At 28.6% G+C, this 18,556-nt stretch overlaps 2 protein-coding genes across 3 annotated transcripts in view; one reads left to right on the top strand and one right to left on the bottom strand.

Annotated features, from left to right (window-relative positions):
- The window catches only part of LOC113560838, a 96,056-nt gene extending 87,541 nt beyond the window's left edge, over positions 1–8,515 (bottom strand). The window contains exon 1 of the mRNA XM_026966939.1: positions 8,340–8,515. The gene's annotated coding sequence lies outside the window, so the exon portion shown is untranslated. The remainder of the gene's footprint in view (positions 1–8,339) is intronic.
- Positions 1–17,185, top strand: part of LOC113560837 (regulator of G-protein signaling 11) — a 42,950-nt gene extending 25,765 nt beyond the window's left edge. The window contains exons 4-16 of one of the 2 annotated variants that reach the window (XM_026966937.1): positions 2,367–2,417; positions 6,402–6,508; positions 6,612–6,728; positions 6,969–7,040; positions 7,124–7,306; positions 7,775–7,950; positions 8,061–8,134; positions 8,417–8,546; positions 9,253–9,474; positions 9,802–10,059; positions 11,965–12,006; positions 14,679–15,470; positions 16,526–17,185. In XM_026966937.1, coding sequence (XP_026822738.1) covers positions 2,367–2,417; positions 6,402–6,508; positions 6,612–6,728; positions 6,969–7,040; positions 7,124–7,306; positions 7,775–7,950; positions 8,061–8,134; positions 8,417–8,546; positions 9,253–9,474; positions 9,802–10,059; positions 11,965–12,006; positions 14,679–15,470; positions 16,526–16,586 — 2,285 coding nt within the window. In that variant the 3' untranslated portion in view covers positions 16,587–17,185. The remainder of the gene's footprint in view (positions 1–2,366; positions 2,418–6,401; positions 6,509–6,611; positions 6,729–6,968; positions 7,041–7,123; positions 7,307–7,774; positions 7,951–8,060; positions 8,135–8,416; positions 8,547–9,252; positions 9,475–9,801; positions 10,060–11,964; positions 12,007–14,678; positions 15,471–16,525) is intronic. The other variant, XM_026966938.1, reaches the window with a different exon arrangement.
- The last annotated feature ends 1,371 nt before the right edge of the window (positions 17,186–18,556 follow it).

The following is an 18,556-nucleotide window of genomic DNA, read 5'->3' on the forward strand; positions in this document are numbered from 1 at the left end:
ATTTTAATGTTAAATCGAATAAGTTAAATATAAGATAATTAAATTAAAATTAAAATCATGTAAGTACCTATGTTTAGTTGTAGGGAATAGTGTTTAGGTAGTTATGAAAAAAGATCTAACAGTTCTTATATTAATCGTATTATATTCATTTCGGATGACGTACCTAACAACGAAAGCTCAGTTTATGAATTTCAAATTTCAAATGGGTAGGTTACAATAAGGAACACGTTTAAATCCCTCGATAGAATATGTTTCTCATAAAAATCATATAATAACCCACAAACTATATAACTATCTATGTATTATGAGATTAATTTGTAAATTTTAAATCTACAATAGGTACACACAAAATATCTATGCAAACATTAAAATATCACGAATAAGATTTGAAAAATTCGAACTTTTAGTGTATTTATATTATATATTACACACGAGTTGTAGAAAGTATAAAATATATAAGTACTTAGTATGAGTTTAGATACTTATAACAGCTGTTAAATATACACAAGAATAAATTTGAAAAACCGGGAAAGTTGATCTGCTTAATAGGAGGTTTGAGTGTTTCTTCACTGAGTACATTAAATACTTAAATTTAAATTAAATGATGAATCATTGCTTACGAAAAATAATTTTCAGTGGAGACTGTATATATTATCCACTATTTCTAAAGGTATTTTATTATGTATTTATATTACAATTATTTTCTATTAGTAATACAGTAAATTTAACTAATTTTTGTCAAAAACGCCGTAAATATTATATCATAAATTATTGTATAAGATTACACAATACATCATTATTGTTATTAACTTTTAGATAACTTATAAATCAATACCACGTATTGTAGAGTGGTTTGAATAGGTTCATAAAATACCTTAAAATTGTATTAAATATATTTGAATCTCATTGTGTGTATATAATACACGTAAATGTCAAACAATTTCAAATCCCTATGGTTAATATATTTTTAATTTTTGACAAATTAACTAAAATGTATCGATATTAAATAGTTACTTTATGTTTAAATATTCATTCAATAATGTCTATAAATACTACAGAAAGTGGAAAAATTTTTATCTTGTCAGGCAAATGCAATTAAAAATATAAAATATTCAATGAAGATTTCAAATCTCTATAAGTTATTCAAAAGGTTCAATATAAATATTATTCTTTCGATATAATTTAGTTTTTCCCGGTTAGTTTAAAAAGTACCAGGAATATTTTTTATCCCTTGATGTTATAAGTTCTAAATCAAATTTTTTACCAGATAATCCACCAATCGCGGACGGTAATGAAGGGGGGAAAGCTAGTCAAAATTATTTTAATATTACATTTTACTTTAACTAAATCTATATTGATATTAGATTCTGTTCCTCCTTCCATCACTATCACCACTAATTACATATCCACATTTGGAAACTACCTAAACTCAATATTGAAGATTACAGAAGTTCTATAATATTGCTTGCGACGACTGTCACAAAAAAAAAATCATTGTAAAACCAATGTATTTATTACTTCGTTCAGAATTCAAAAATAAATAAATACAAATGTAACGAAAATAACGAATATAATTATTATAATTTATAATACATAATAGGATGATTTAATATTCAATCGTTATAGCGTGTCTTCTCGATTACAATTAAATATGATAAATTTAAAATCATATCTCAAACCTTGAGATTGGTAAGAATCTTACTTGTGTTGATGATTATACTCAAACATAAATTTAGATTTTATGTGAAATAAGAAGAACTATGTAACAACAAGTTTAATAATAATAAGTATAACAAAACCTGCGAGCTATAAAAAAAATTAGAAAACCGACATATTTATCGTATATTGAAGTACCTATACAGTATTATGTACATCAAATTAAGTTTGAAATTAAGAGCCTATAATACGCATAAGAAAAATCTTCCACATAACAAAACATAAACCTATTATTAAAATTAATTTTAAATTCAGTTATAGGATGTAGAACACGAAACATTCCTATTACGTTTCAGTTTTCCTATTTAGAATCCAAACACAAAATGTTTTGATCTATAACAAGGATTGTAAACATTGATAAAAAAATCTTTGTTATTGTAGCGAAAACTTGTCTAAAAATTTAAAGAATACATTTTTCTTGTAAGAATACACTGATTAAGAATAGTGTTGGTATATACTAAAATTTATGTAGTTCAGCATAAGCTAAAATATTTTAAACACGCTTTATCATGCCTTATGAGTTAGGAAACTACATTATGGTCAGATTTAATATTATACGATTTGATAATAAATTAATTTAAATTAATATTTTATGTAAATTATTTATTTGACATGATACCTAACCATAAACCTTTATTACATTGTTTCAGGTTATAACATAATTGAATGGCTAATGGACCGTTTAACTGTCGACGAAACTGGTAAGTTTGAATTATTAAAATGGTTTCAATAAAATAATTTTTATAAAAAATTAAAAATTTACCTACATAGTATAATTGTATTATACTACATTGTATAATAATATAGTATAAGTATAATAAATAATTATAAAAAATATACACAATACATTCAACTTTGATTATATATATATATATATATAAAAAATAGAACTAAAAAAACAAAAATTGAAAACCACAAAGTAAATCAAACCAATCGTTTAACGATTTTTTTTTCATAACGTTTAATTAATGATTAATAATTTAAACTAAATACATGAATATTTAAATAATATATACAAAAAAAAAAAATGTTTTATTCATAAAAAATATAATTTTTTCCATTGTACGTAATACTATGAAAATAACATTTCCATAAATAAGCTATACAAATTAATTAATTTGTGAAGTTAAATTTGATTCGGCATTATTTGCTGGATTCACTATTAATTAACCCGCGAAGTGTTTAAACAAGAATTTATTTCTAATTATGTTTTAATAACAAAATGAAATGTAGGAACAAGAATTGTTTACTTTATTACTTTATGCAATTGAAATATAATTGATTGAATAAATAATTTAATTATGTTGATTGGGGGACAACTACTTAGTTTTAGACAATTTAATATTGATAAGAAAAAGGTTGAAAATCTAGTTATATGTTTTTTAATAAAACTAAAACGCCACCGTTTAATTCAGTCAATTTATTACGCTTATATTTGCATTTAGTATTAATGGGAACGAATTATGTGCCTTCGTTCACATCAAAATCAGCCTAATTTTCCAAATCAGTTATAAAAAAAATCTCTTATATTAGATTGACTCTTTTTATCAACAGTTTTTCAAATTAATTTTTAAAAAAATAACACTTTTCTAGTGATAATAATAATACATTTTGATAAATAAATATTTTAATAATATATAATTATTTACGAAGTAGTAAGCTCCTACTAAGTACTTGTAATATTTTGGTGAATAATTAAACCATCAATTCTTTCTTACTAAACAAAAACTTAGATGTAGTTTAATAAAATGAGTTGTTCTTCAATACTAGACTACAAACACTAACACAGAGTAAACCCAGTATAACTTTGATAACATTTTAAAATCCCAACCACTTCACGGAACAATTTCAAACAAATGCAATCCTCCTATATTATTTACTTTTGGACTTTTGGTATACGTTTATATTTTGGTATGTATACTATTATATACTATAGATCTATCACCTATACATTATTTATGAAAATAAAAATGAATGTTCAAACGTACAATAAGTTCGAAAACATAAACAAAACATTTTCTTTGAAATATATTATGTATCAACGTTGCTTTTAGATGGAAATCTGAAAGTAATGTACTATATCATACGAGTTTTACGAGTCGAGAAAAAAATGTAAATAAGTATAGAAAAATAGTGTATACAGATAATAATAATATGCATCATTATTATACATCATATACGTTCGTATATTGCGTATTCAAATGTTATGTTCAGAATCCAGAGATATGTAAAACAAAATTGGTCGCTCATCATATAACACACAGCTCTTAGGTTATTATTTCTAGTAGTCTGATTTAATAAACGTTTCTTTAAATGTTTATAATACGCATAAAACACACCGCCACTTACACATACCTCTTCGTAACATAGGTAGGTACTATATGTAAAGTATGTACTGTATCAATAAAACGAGATTGCGAAGAATATTCTACACACTTCTATCATATCTATTTTACAACGTTTTAACTGGCCACTAACTTCACATAATTGTAATATTTGACTTTATCGCGCACGTAATTAAACGATACGCAAACCTTTCTAGAGCTATTTTTTTCTTTTCTTCTGGGCGTATCCTGCAAACGTAAGAAAAATATGTGATAGGTTTTTATTTTCCGTAAATCTATTTAATGCGTTATAGTCTCTATCGAGAACATTTTATCGCCTATATGGCTATATAGGTCTGTGGAAGTTGAATTATGTAACGTCGCGGTGCTCAAATACAATATCGTATCAATATTACCTATATAATACTGACACAGAGCTCCGAGCAATAAACAACCTTATAGCACTATTCTCCCCGTTTGTCGTTTTCAGGAATGTTATATTGAAGAAGATTACTTTTATGGCGGCAAGTTTTATTTCTATACAGCGACTTCGACTAATGCGTATAATACCTACCCAAACAATATTATTGGTTACTATTATACTGATGTCTATACATCGGCAATATACAATATACATATTATATTATTATAAATTCTCGACTGCGAGTCAAAGTTAATTGTAAATAAAAAAATATATGCATAATATAATATAGCCGTTCAATAAATAAACGTAAACAATAAAGAGACTTTTGAATGCATTTTTAAAATAAACCATATATAGTTACACTATACAAACACTAAACATCAAAAATAATGTTTGACTCTATACTATTATTTTGTTTAATATAAAATGTACATAAAAATGGTGGAGATATTGTTACATCGATAAAAAAAATCAAAGGTTTTTCTTTTACACTTAATTTTTGAAGTTTAAATTAGTAAGATTTTTAAAAATCTCTAATTGTTTTCCGAAACATTTTGAAAGGTTGTTAACCTTAAAGATTTTGGAAATCGTTAAGTTAATAATATTGAATAAATATTCAGAGCAGAACCATTTCAAAATTATATAACAAGTAAACACTTATATTTTCTTTCACTTATGTTCTTACAGTTGAAACAATAATGTATTTTAGTTAATTAAATCGTTAAAAAATACTAATAATAATTGTTAATCATACTATAAATATGACGAACACAAATATTTTAAATAATATTTTCCGCGGTACCGTTTCATTATTTTTAAATCACCATTATTGAGAAGTTTTTATTTTTCTGATGCAAAGGAAAAAAACAATTAAGTCAGCTAAATATTTTATATGAACGGCTACGGTCACTCTGCGCAAGTTTAAGTTATAGGTATATCCATTATCTTATCGTATTGAAAAATAGATTTTAAACGGTACTTACAGAATAATATTTTTAGTCATTGATTGATAAAATAATTATATTCTAAAATGCACTTTGCAGTGTAGATTTGCGTTAAATTCTGTGTATCGTGTATGGACAAGGTACGGCATAAAACAGCTTTATACTATACTTATACTAAAAAATAATAGTAAATAAAAACTAATATAATATATAATAAACATTTCATATCTCCGCTTGGAGTATTGCAAAATGTGTAAGTAAAAACACGTATATTGAGTAATAACTTATCCATTTCACCAACAATTTTAATAAAGTTTTTTTCCGCTTTGTTCTATTGTAATAATAAGTAAAATATAAATATTATTTTAATTATGACTAAGTAATCAAAAGTGAAAAATGAATTCACCATTTCTGCCGAGATAAGAGCTTATGTAAATACGTATATATTTGTTTTAATTTTAAAACGTACACAGTACACCGGTATAATGTAAAGTATACACACAAACCAAATTATTATATATACTTACATTAATTTACATTATTAATTGTATTTACATAATCGACAGCGTAATATAATACGTCTTTATATTGATTAGTGATCTCTAAACAAACCTATAAACTTTTTTTTATTGATATATTAACTTTTTGTAGTATATGATGCCCATCAATGTATAATGACGTAAGACAGTTTTTTGTATATAAAAAAAACAAGTAGGTAGTTAATATTTTTTTGTGGAAATTGAGTTTGAATAACGTTTTGAATACCACTTCATATAAAATATGACCCTTTTTCAAATATTTTCCTATTATAGCAGTAATATATTATTTAACATTTTAGTAAGTTAGAGTTTCATCGAAGCACAACTTTAAACAAGTTATTTGCATCATAAATTATACTTAAAATGTTTTGAAATTCTGAAGGTGACTTCTTAACATATTAGTAAAATATTACAGAAATATGTAATAAAAAAAATATACATGTTTTTATTATAGAAGCGGTCCATATAGCCAACATGTTATGTCAATACGGATACTTCTTTCCCGTAAACGACTCAAAAACTCTTACTCTAAAAGATGACAGTTCTCTGTACAGATTCCAAGTAAGATAAACAATACCTTTTGTATTGTATAATATTGAGCCGACGTGCAACGTTAATAATTAAATGCAAAAAATAATTGGAACCACGTTATATTATTTTTTAGATTCCCTATTATTGGCCATGTTCACAAAAGAATCCCGATAACGTAGAATATGCGATATACCTATCAAAGAGACTGCTAAGAAACAAACAACGACATGCATTGGAAGACTATGAAATGGTAAGCATCGGAATGGTCTAACTATTAGTTATTAAGTAATTAAAACAACGACGTTAATGAACTCTAAACATTTATCGAGATTCAAATTTTAAGCAAATAATTTTGAGAAAATTAATAAAAATAAGACATTTAGTTTTTTTTTTTTGAAAATAAAAATGGTCCTTATTCACATGAAATTACAGTTATTGAGCTTTTAATTTAATTTAAATTCAATAAATATTTTATTTTTTATAAATCTAGGACTCATTGAACAGTCTGAAAAAAAATCTACAAAACAAATGGGAATTTATCACGATGCAGGCTGAAGAACAAGTAAAAATTAAAGAGTTTTTATCTATTTAAAGTAATTAATCTTGATGACAAGATGTCAACTGTACATGGATCGATTATTTTAGGTGCGGTTGAGTAAAGATAGGAAAAAAGGGGAAAAAATAGTGACTGATAGTCAAGAAAGGGCATTTTGGAGGGTACATCGACCTCCTCCAGGATGTGTCAGCGTTATGGAACAAATACCAATAAAGATTGGTGGCAGTTTTTCAACCAAAAAGAAAAGAAGTTCTGAAGATCTCCGGAGAGAAGTAAATAAAATACAAATATATTATTTATCAAATAGTGCAAAGTATAATTACACTCTTATAATTTATTGTAAAAAATTCCGAATCTGTCCATTTAAAATCAGTATTGTGTATTTGTATGATATGATATGTAGAGATAAAACAACAAATTAAGTTACAATATTGTACATCAACTGATACATGTTAAATTGTAACTAAAAATAGTAAAATATACTACGCTTAAGGATCTGCACAATTAGTTTTCGGTACAAACGATACAAATGTCTGCTATGTGTAAATATTCTTAGTAAAATCCTGTATGGTTGTACCCCATTCCTTTAAACTATTCGGTTAAATATAACAAATCTAATATTGATAGACTACAGAAAAAAACGTAAGTTATAATCATAAAACGTAAAAAAGTTAAGCTTACTGCAAACTGCAAACGTTTTACGGTAAGATTCTATAATGACTGTCGATATTTTTTTTCAGGTTGAATTGCTAAGAAATTGTATAGGGAGAACAAGAGTTAAAACGTCAGTAGCCTTGGACGGTCTAGTTTCATTCGGCGAGACGTATCATGAATACGATCCATTACTCACAGGTGCTCAACCATCGAACCCTTGGGTGTCGGACGACCCAACATTTTGGACGTTCAATTGTCCAATGTGAGTTATATTATAATTTATATAACGTCATTGCAAAAACCAAAAATAAATTCTTAAAATTCGCACGAGTGCCTACAGTTATAATATGTCGAGACGTATATATGTTTCAGGGTGGAAGCCATAACCGAAAAGCGCATAAAACGTTGGGCTCTATCAATGGAAGATTTAGTGTCCGATGCGACAGGTAAATAGGTGTCATTATTAATATTATGATTACTATGTATGGGCTTACAAAAGTATGCACATTTGGTTAAACGGCGAGGGATACAAGTATAATCGATTTACATGATCATTTGACTCAATGTTTTATACTATTGATCGCGTTAATCATAATCAAGATACACACCTTACATACAATAACATGCATAACATACGTAACATATACATACCTTGCAGAAATTGAAAAATATTTGTCTATCGTAGTGCGTCGCTCTAGTCAATTATGTTATTTTTCATATTGAAACAGGTCTCTATGAGTTTACAAATTATCTCCGGAAAGAATACAGCCACGAAAACATCAGGTTTTGGTTAGCGGTCAACGATTTGAAACGGAGTTGCCAGTCACAAATCCTGCAGAGAGTCAAAGAAATATATGAGTAAGTGTTCAAAGGAAAAAATGTATTTTACTAAAATTATTAAACAATGATTATTCTTTATTAATATTTCTTAACAATATTTGAACTTCGATTTAAAATGCATTTAAATATACGTGTTAATAATTTAATGCAGATCTGACGATTTAATGTTTAAATATGATATTTCGGATATTCTGTACCTACTTCCAATCAGAATATTTTTAAAGTAATACTTTTCGTGTTATATATGTATAGATAAAATATTACATTTATATAATTATATAATTATTATGTAATAAATCAAAGTGTTGCGCTTTAGTAATATACCTATTATTTGTCGGGGATTTTCACCAACAATAACTAATAGCTTAGGGATTTTGTTATATAATTTCAATATTCCATCACCGTTGTATCGCATTAATACTTTTAACATGTTCAATAAATTTTAATAACTAATAAAATAAAATAAATGGACCGGTGGAAAATACAAATTGAAATATGTAGGTAAGTACTCAATATTCAATACAAAATATTAATACAATATTAATAAAAGTATTTAAAATACAATTTAAATACACCTATACCAGTAGGAATAAAAGTATTTAATGCCATTAAACGTATTTGAATAATTGTACTCAAATATTTTACAATCATTTCTGCGTATTACATTTTAACATAATATGCACGTCATGCCCATATTTGCTATATCGGTATCGTATGTTTTCAGTGAATTTCTAGCGCCCGGTGCTCCATGTGAAATCAATATAGACGGTAAGACGATGGAAAGAACGCATAAAGAAATGAAAAACCCGTCGAGATTTACGTTTGACGGTGCTGCGGAACACGTGTATACGTTACTCTTGAAAAAAGACTGTTATCCTAGATTCATAAGGTCGGAGCATTACAAAAACCTGCTCGCTAATGGAGTCCAGCCTTCGGCCAGACGAAGGTATACACAACGACATGTATTAAATATAATTCAATTCTACACCCGTCATTCTGTATTGAAGAATCCGTAGGCATGATTTTACATACGACCGTCTAAAATCGGCAGCCTATTATATTATGATGTATTTATTCGTTGATAATCGATACAGACATATTTCCGTAAAAATTTGCGTCGATTTCATAAAGCGTTTTGTTATTTTCCCACGGAATATTTTTTTTTATAAAATAAACCTATAGAAAATGACAATCGATTAAATGCGAATTCTATGAAAGTAAAATATTGCCAGGTGTATTTTGTAAGTCTATACATTGGTGGTGTTTCGTTTAGATTTTTCGGGCTGGTCGGTGGCGCCGCCAACAAAAAGGCAGATTGCAAAGAACGCATAAGAAGCACTGCAGGATGTTCGAGCACACAGGGTACGTCATCGTCGTCGGTTTTACAAGCGAATCAATCGTCGTCGTGTAGCAGCGCAAAGCGAAGGGGCAGCGACAGGAGCCTGACTAGCTCACCACACGAGCTTCCAATAAATTCTGTTAAAGTCTCGCAATCCCATAGTCAATCTAATCTCAGTGACATACCCTATAGGTAAGCAAAAAACATATATAATTTAAGTACTTATGAATACACAAACCTATACAATATAATATGAGTATAGGTACTATTATATGCGTTTTGACGCCCACGCATAAACAGACACAGAAAAAGAATCCTCTATTACCTACCAAAAGCCAATATATGATGCGTACACAAAAAAAGGAATATTTTTGGGTGAATTAAGGAGGGTCTAGGCTAGTACATATTTTTAAATATTAATATTATTAACCGTATTAGAAAATTCAAGAAGTATAGGCGTTGAATCTTACCCCACTCCACCTGCGTACGTTATGTTGTACATACTCGTTGTATATTATTTAGCTGTTACAGCGTTACATAGCCCAACCTTATACTTACAAATGGACAAATAATATGATCACAGCTCAGATAACTACCTATATAATAACATGTTTACCAAATTACATTTACTTTGGTCAAGCAATTTATTGTTTGATATCTGTAAATATTCCAATATTCAGTGTTTACTGAAATCTGATCGGTTTTTACATTTTTCTATTTGGACAAGCATTTAATCAATACAACTATATAAATATCTATCATTATTATTATCTACATTCAATTTTTAGGTCTAAAAACACTTGCACAACTATAATTTATGACAGGTTTGTACCCTGTAACTTGTATTTGGAGTGTTAGGTAACAAACATTTGAGTGACCAGTATCCTCATTACAAATCAATTAATTTAGCATACAGTTTACCAAGCAATTAATTTAATTTGAATTATACTCTACGTACTACGTTGAATAACTTTTTAAACAATAATCAAAACTTTTATAAACACATTTTACTAATGTGAACGTAACACATATCGAAATACCCATGTCATTAAAGGCATATTATAGAATATAAATTAAATTATTAACAAAAAAAACTATTTGTTACTAAAAAATGTTTAGCAAAAAACTTAAATTTACTTTTTTTTTAAATCATTTATACCGGTTGAATTAATAATAATTATTGTATTAATTATATGTATTTGTTTACTATTTGAAACGTAGAAATAATAATAAATGTTTGAGTGTTTAAAAACATCTTCTTATCTTCTAGTCGTATTATACTATGATCTCTGTAAAATATGTATTAAAATAAAGTGTAACAGAAAGACTTGACAAATAAAAATGAAAAATTAATAAAATTAAAGTATGAAAAATATTATGAAAATTATATGAATAGTATAAATAATTTAATATTTACTTGTGTCCAAAAAGTACCATGCAAAAATAATAATCTTGAAAGTTATTACATTTAAAATCAATTTACTAACAAAAAGTTTGTAAAAATAAACTACTGAATTAAAATAAACGTTTCTAACATAAAACTTGTTTTAAAAATTAAATTAAAAACAAAGCTATTTTGAATTTTTCCAAAAAAAGTGTAGTCAAATTTTAAATGTTTTATTTTCTGTATTAAAAAATTAAGATTAAATTTACTCTGCTAGTAGCGTTTTTCTGTACATTTTGTAAAAACATAAAAAATATTGATTAGAATAAAAGTTATTTCATTTGTCAGATTTTTCTATTACACCCTGTATAGCAATGTATTTAAAGAGATAAGACAACACCAAGTTCACTTGTATACATAAAAATTTACAAATATTTATTTAGCTTTTCTTTTAGTACGTTGTGACCGAGTACTTTTTTCTTGTAAAATAGCACATATATTATTATACTATACGTATGTATTATACTTTTGCACAGTCACACGGGCACAAAGAACACAATTATAAACACTTTCTATAGGTATAGCATACACATACACATACATTCTAAATATACATCTACTTATATTATACAATACCAATTTATGCATAATATCTTATGTATATATTACATGTAATGATACACTTGAATAGTTCAGACAATAATGTTTTACAGGGGAGATTTACCTTGCACACCTTCCTCTCCAAGTTCCAACCAGTAAGTTAAAACAACTACGTCTGTACAAAGTTTCTTTGTCGACCGTTTTTTATTTTATTATTATTTTTATATATTTTTTCTTTTTTAAACGTTTAGATCGTATGAAATATATATCCTTATATACTATATTATGTATACAATAAATACATATATTATTAATTATTATCTACTTTATATTATAGCGTGCAGTACGTTATGTTTGCCGTTTTATTGACTATTCTATTCTTCGCTTAAATATATATATATATATATATATATATATATATATATATATATATATTATATCATACGTATACCTTTATTACTCATGTATTGATCAGTGGCGTGGCAAACTCAAATATTGTCAGAGGTATTCATTTTTTTCCAATACTTTCCAACACACTCGCCTATCGTTGGCTAGTATACAATACCTTTTTCTTTATCTCTCGCTTAAAAATTAGCATATAGGTGGCATATTTTAATGAGGGAATCTAGGGAAAAAGAGATTTTAATCTCAAAAATAAAATACTAATATAATTTGTTTTTTTTTTATCGTAATATAGAAAACAATAATTGTGAAGAGATGAAATTGTCACTTAATATTTATATTAGGATCTTATGCACATATGATACAATTTTAAAAATATTTTTGGTCTGTTAAAAAAAGCTATTAATAGATAAAAAAAATTTAAAAAATTTTCATAAGTTGCTCTTATAGCAATTAAAAACATCAAAAATACATAGCTACAATTTTTTTTAAAGTATTTTGTTTATATTTCGAAGATATTACTCTGCTGTACAGTAGGTATCGAATGGCGGTTACTATAATATGGATGTTTTAAATTTGAATTCAATGATAAATCATTGTTACATTGCAGTATGTAGTACTCGTATACGAAAAGCTATCACTTATCGCTATCAATATCAAAATACCTTATTATACATTATTTTTCGTACATTCGTAATAAAATATTGAAAAAAAAATGACCACCTAATATTACCCAACCGCAAAAGTAACACTCCCCTCCACATTAAAACTAGGATGTGGACGCCACTCGATTATTCCTTCGACACGCCACTGTATTGATGTATAGTCTTATGCGATTCGCCTACATCACAATATAATATAATATTATTAATTTATTATTGAACAAATGTTCTCGTTCCTATTCTTAAATTATGCACGAGTAGTGTTGTTCAACCTTTATATCAATAAATAATAATTATTGTATCATCACGTCGTTTATGTATATAAAATAGTCCTAACTATATTTATGACAAAACGCAGTAGAGTATATAGTAGTATGTATTACCCGTAGCGATTAGTATTATATTATATTGAATATTAATGTTGCGGTTAATAGTATATTTTATCCGATTGTTTGCGCATATGTACCTTTAGTGATGACCTTTAAATAATAAAATAATGGTTGTCTCACTGTGTTTGTCCTCTTACACACCCGCGCTAACCAACTTTGAACACATATCCAACTATTTGAACGTTTAATTGAAATTAATAATACGACTTTTAAGATATTCAAATAAATTATCTACTATAACCCTTATATGAATAAATATTTAAATTATTTTATTTCGAATTAGAAGCAGACAGACTAAAAATTACTATTAACTCATGTCTGTAACACGGTAAAAATGTAAAATAATATAATAATATGTACGACGTAAAAGCACCCAAAGCAGTATGAATTTAAAAAAAAAAGTTATCAACTGGGACAAACGTGGCGAGACATATCCTGTACAATACCCTGTAATACTATACCTATACAAAACTAAATTACTATGTACCCCGAACGAAATGCCGATTATTTTGTAGTAAAATAATATACTAACCATATCGTACATAATTAAACAGTCATTATACGATACGCCTGTATATACATTATACATATGCGCAGGGGCGTATTTAAGGGAGGGGCCCATAGGGCCCGTGCCCTCCCCCCCCATTCACCGTATTTTATACTTATTTTTATTATATGAGATATTTTACAACTCTACTTTCCATGTACGCAAATTTGAATTTTTTGTTTGTGCCCCCCCCCCTTAAGACATTTCTAAATACGCCCCTGTATATGTGCGTAAGTTTATTATGTGTTTTTTTTATAAATATGTAATATGACGATTCCGGCCACACTGATCGTATCAGATTACTTCGGTCTTCTATAATTCTATATACACACCAAAATACAATAAAAAGTGTATGTGTATAACTATATTATATAAACGATTTGTGTGTGCGTGCGCATGCGTGGATTAACATATTATATATATTATACACTGTATAATACAGGCCAGAAGTAGTTGCATATTGCTATTTTTTTCAGCAGTATAAAAAGCAAATATGTTCGATCTATTTAAAAATAAATTTCAATCGACTGCTTAAAATTTTAAGCGTCGATTATCATAATTGCGTCTTACTCCGGTTCCGTTGCGAGGCCGAATGTAAAACGTCTATTGACTTTTATTTATTTTTGTTATTCAAACATAAAATTGCGTACGATTAAGTATATAGGTATACGTAGTAAGTATATGTACACCGCGGATGTGAAAAATAGTGACTAAATAAGTACGAGTCGGTGGAGAAGGAAGACGGGGGAGAGGAGGACAACGACGGTGACGACGAGTTTATGCGATTCAGTTTGTGATCGGAAATCGTACATTTTTGTGTTCCGCAGAGATAACCTTAGCGGAGGTGCGGACGAATGCTGCGAGCCGCCGCCACCCACGATGATGGCGGACGACGTGTGCCCGTGGGACATGGCCGACGGTGGCGACAAGAACAAGCGATCACTGCCGACGTCCATAGCCGAAGAACGCGAGCGCCGTATGTCCACGTCGTCGTCGCGCAAAAACTCGGGCGGCGCCGCGTACGACTCGGCGGCGAGCGCGGACGAGAGCCAATCCGATTCGGTGGCCAGCCGTCTGCGGCGGAGTTGCGGTCTGGGCGGCGGCGGCGGCGGCGGCGGCAGCGTGGACAGGCGCCGCGGGTCGTCGGCCGCGTGCACGCCGCAACAGACCGTCGACCGGCCGTCGGTGTCGTCGGCCGAGGACTTTGACCTCGGACCGTCGCCCGAGAGCAGGTCGCCCGAAAAGCAGATGCCGACGTCGCCGCACGAACCGGCCGGCACCGCGTCATCGCTGGACGACAAGTCGAACCGGAAGAAGCTGCTGAAATCGCTGTCGTTGGCGAGGAAACAGAGCGTGACGCCCGTCATTAACGTCAGCTCGGTGGACAGGGACAACGGGTGCGGCGACCGGACCGCCGCGGACGTCGCCGACGATAGGGCGGACACCGCGGCCACGGTGGCCGAGTGCGTCGCCTCCGCCGCAGGTGCAGGACCGGGTTCCGGAGGCGGTCACACGCCGGAATCCGTGGCCTGCAGCAGCGGAGCGGAAGTGGCCACGACGACTGCGACTGCAGCCGCGTCCATCAGCGACGGTAACGACGTGTGTCCGTGGGAAGACGAGTGAGTTGACGACCAGCACCTATAATCCTTAATCCTTCCTGGTACCGTTTCACGTTGGCACGTGCAATAACTGCAACTCGGATCAATCGAAGCCATTCGACGCACTTCCTCTTTAAATAATTTTTTTTCAAAAACACCGTTCTTAACTTATAGATACCATTAAAAAAATATCAGTGGTCTAAGTTATAAACAAAACTTTTTTTCAAATAATAACCTTCTTTTTTCTCCAAACGATATTTTTTCCAATATTTATGGCTTGTACTACGACATAATATAAAATAGATGATACTCAATTATAAATTATAAACATATTATGTTTATTTGTATACCTAATAATTAGTTAGATCTTACGTATTCGGTCAAATTTTATGAACTATAAAATAACCATACATTTTTTCAAGATAATTTTGTCTATAAGAGTTATGGGACATCGATTAGGTATTAAAATCTAGAAATACTTACTAAGAACATCGTGTACTTAAAACATTGCAATAAAAAAAAAAATGGAAGTTCTCATTTGAAGAATAAAAAGTTTTCATTGTCGCAATAACCTCATTCTACATGAAATACCATAAAAATTCCAGTATTCGCAAGCTTGATTTTTTAAATATTATGTTGTTGAAAATACCAAAAAATTAAAATTAGGATACATTTTTATAATTTATTTAGAATAAAATGTTGATGAACGAACTCAGTAGATTACTCCATCTGCATTTTTTAAGAAAAAAAGAAGGGTTGGGTAAGACCTTTTGGCACCACATACTCGTTTCTGCAAAGAGCAAAAAAACTGTAAGGTTCTACCCATTTTAACAACTTTTTTCTCCAAAAGCGATGATGATAATAATAGTATTTTAATATACTCCATGCCCGAAGTCCACCGTACCGCCCGAGACCGATGCCATATCCACTCTACGTAAATAGCCGTCCGCCGTAGCTTAAATTTTATAATACAGTTTACGATACCAATAATATTTATAATCCACACAAAATGCTATGTGTTTAGTTTAATATAGTCTTTGACGAAATACGAAACTATTGTTTTCTTTTTTTTCCAGGCACAACCAAGATAAAGGCGGTCGATTTTTAAAGGTATACGAGACCTACGGTTTTCTGTGAATACGTTCTCCGCCAACGCACATTCCAAATTCTATTATACGTTGTGTAAATATACACATACATTATACTACTTCTCGTATATTATATACATATATAGTATAAATATATATATATGTATATATAATATTATATAATAATAGCGTTCTACCTTAATATATAAATTCTTATATTTATTCATCGCCAAACGAATGTTATTTTTTTTATATTTATTTATGCGTGATAAAATATGTAAAACTCAATAAAGATAAAACCCGGTCGAATTTTTCAGACTCGGTCTGTACGTTCAATATTTGTTTAGTTTATAATACATATATATATATATATATATATTATATTCCAATGATAACTGTAATTTTTAAAATGTAATAATTATAAATTATAATATTAATACATATTATGCGATCGTAAAAGTATTAATAATGCAATAAGCATTTCGTTAAAATGCTATGCAAACTGCAGCCATGAGTAAAAAGTGTACCTATAACATATATACAACCGATAGTAATTTATTTGGTTCATATATATATATATATATACATAATATTATATAATATAACAAAATATGTACCTATATATGTATAACAGCTATAACGTATGTATTTATAATTAAGCCAATAATAATTAGTTACGAATTGTATATCGTATTGTATATTATCTAACAATTTTTTTTTTTTTTTTAGTATACTTTTTTCGAATAAACAATTTTATTGATTTACTAAATAATAAACGATTACGTGTACAGCAATATCACAATTTATTCTAATCAATTTAATTCGATTTTATAATACAGTAGATTCTTATTACGTCAAATGTTAATATCTCGAACTATTCGCGTTATTTTGAATTAAAATCTCTTTAAAATTACCATCAAGCTAAAATACCATTATAATTAACAAAACTCTATATCTTGAACTTTGTTCTGTTCCCCTTGACATTCAACATAATGAGAATTTACTGTATTAATGTATTCAATTAACGTAATATATTAATGTAATCAATTTTCAATACATTATTTTCAAAAAATTTTATCTGGTACTTGTTTGTAAAAAATTCAATTTTTTTTATTCGTGAATGACTAAAACTGAACGATTTAGAAACAAAAGTGAAAAACGTTAATACATAACCAAAAAAAAAAAAAAAAACCATGATATTTACATAAACCACCTGATTGTCAGCGCAAGTAATGAAAAAGTAACAAATTATGTTTAGTACCTAATACGATTCGAACCTTCATAAACAGTATAAATTATATTAAATATAGAACCATGTAATTTGATGGACAGATATAACGGCCAAGTATAAATTTTCGATTCTTAATCATGGTTTAGCTACAATAACACCAAAAACTGAGCACAGTTGAGGTTGAGTAAATTGAGCCCATACTCATTTCAACTCTACTTAGTTTTATATATTCAGTTATTTGACAAACTCAAACACAAAAACAGTTTAAATTTGATATTATAACAATGCTTTTAATATTGTATTATTATATTATAATCTTCGTGTTAATGTTTTGTCACGTTTAACGATAAAAAAAATTATGGGGAATTAAATTATTATAGATATACTAAATTATAGTTTACACTAATCGCAAAACTCACCCAATATTATATTATAATACTCTCTTATACTACGTTTTGGCTTATATTATCCAAAGTGATTTATTAAATATTTATTATATTCTATCTAATATTGATATATATATATATAAATATATATACATATTATACTTAATATTTAGGTTTTTAGATTTATATTATTAATAAGCGTATGTTATTTTAATATCATAATAATCTAATTTTTAATATATTAATAATAGATATATCCTATAAATTAATGTGTTAATTATATGAATATTTTGGATCTACATACATTATGTATTTAATTAAGTTATAAAAATTAACAATATTAAACTATTGGTAGTAAATTATTATAAAGCATTTGTGTTTGAATTTGTCAAAATATAAATT

This window comes from Rhopalosiphum maidis, chromosome 1 (genome assembly GCF_003676215.2).
Source record: "Rhopalosiphum maidis isolate BTI-1 chromosome 1, ASM367621v3, whole genome shotgun sequence".
Lineage (NCBI taxonomy): Eukaryota > Metazoa > Arthropoda > Insecta > Hemiptera > Aphididae > Rhopalosiphum > Rhopalosiphum maidis.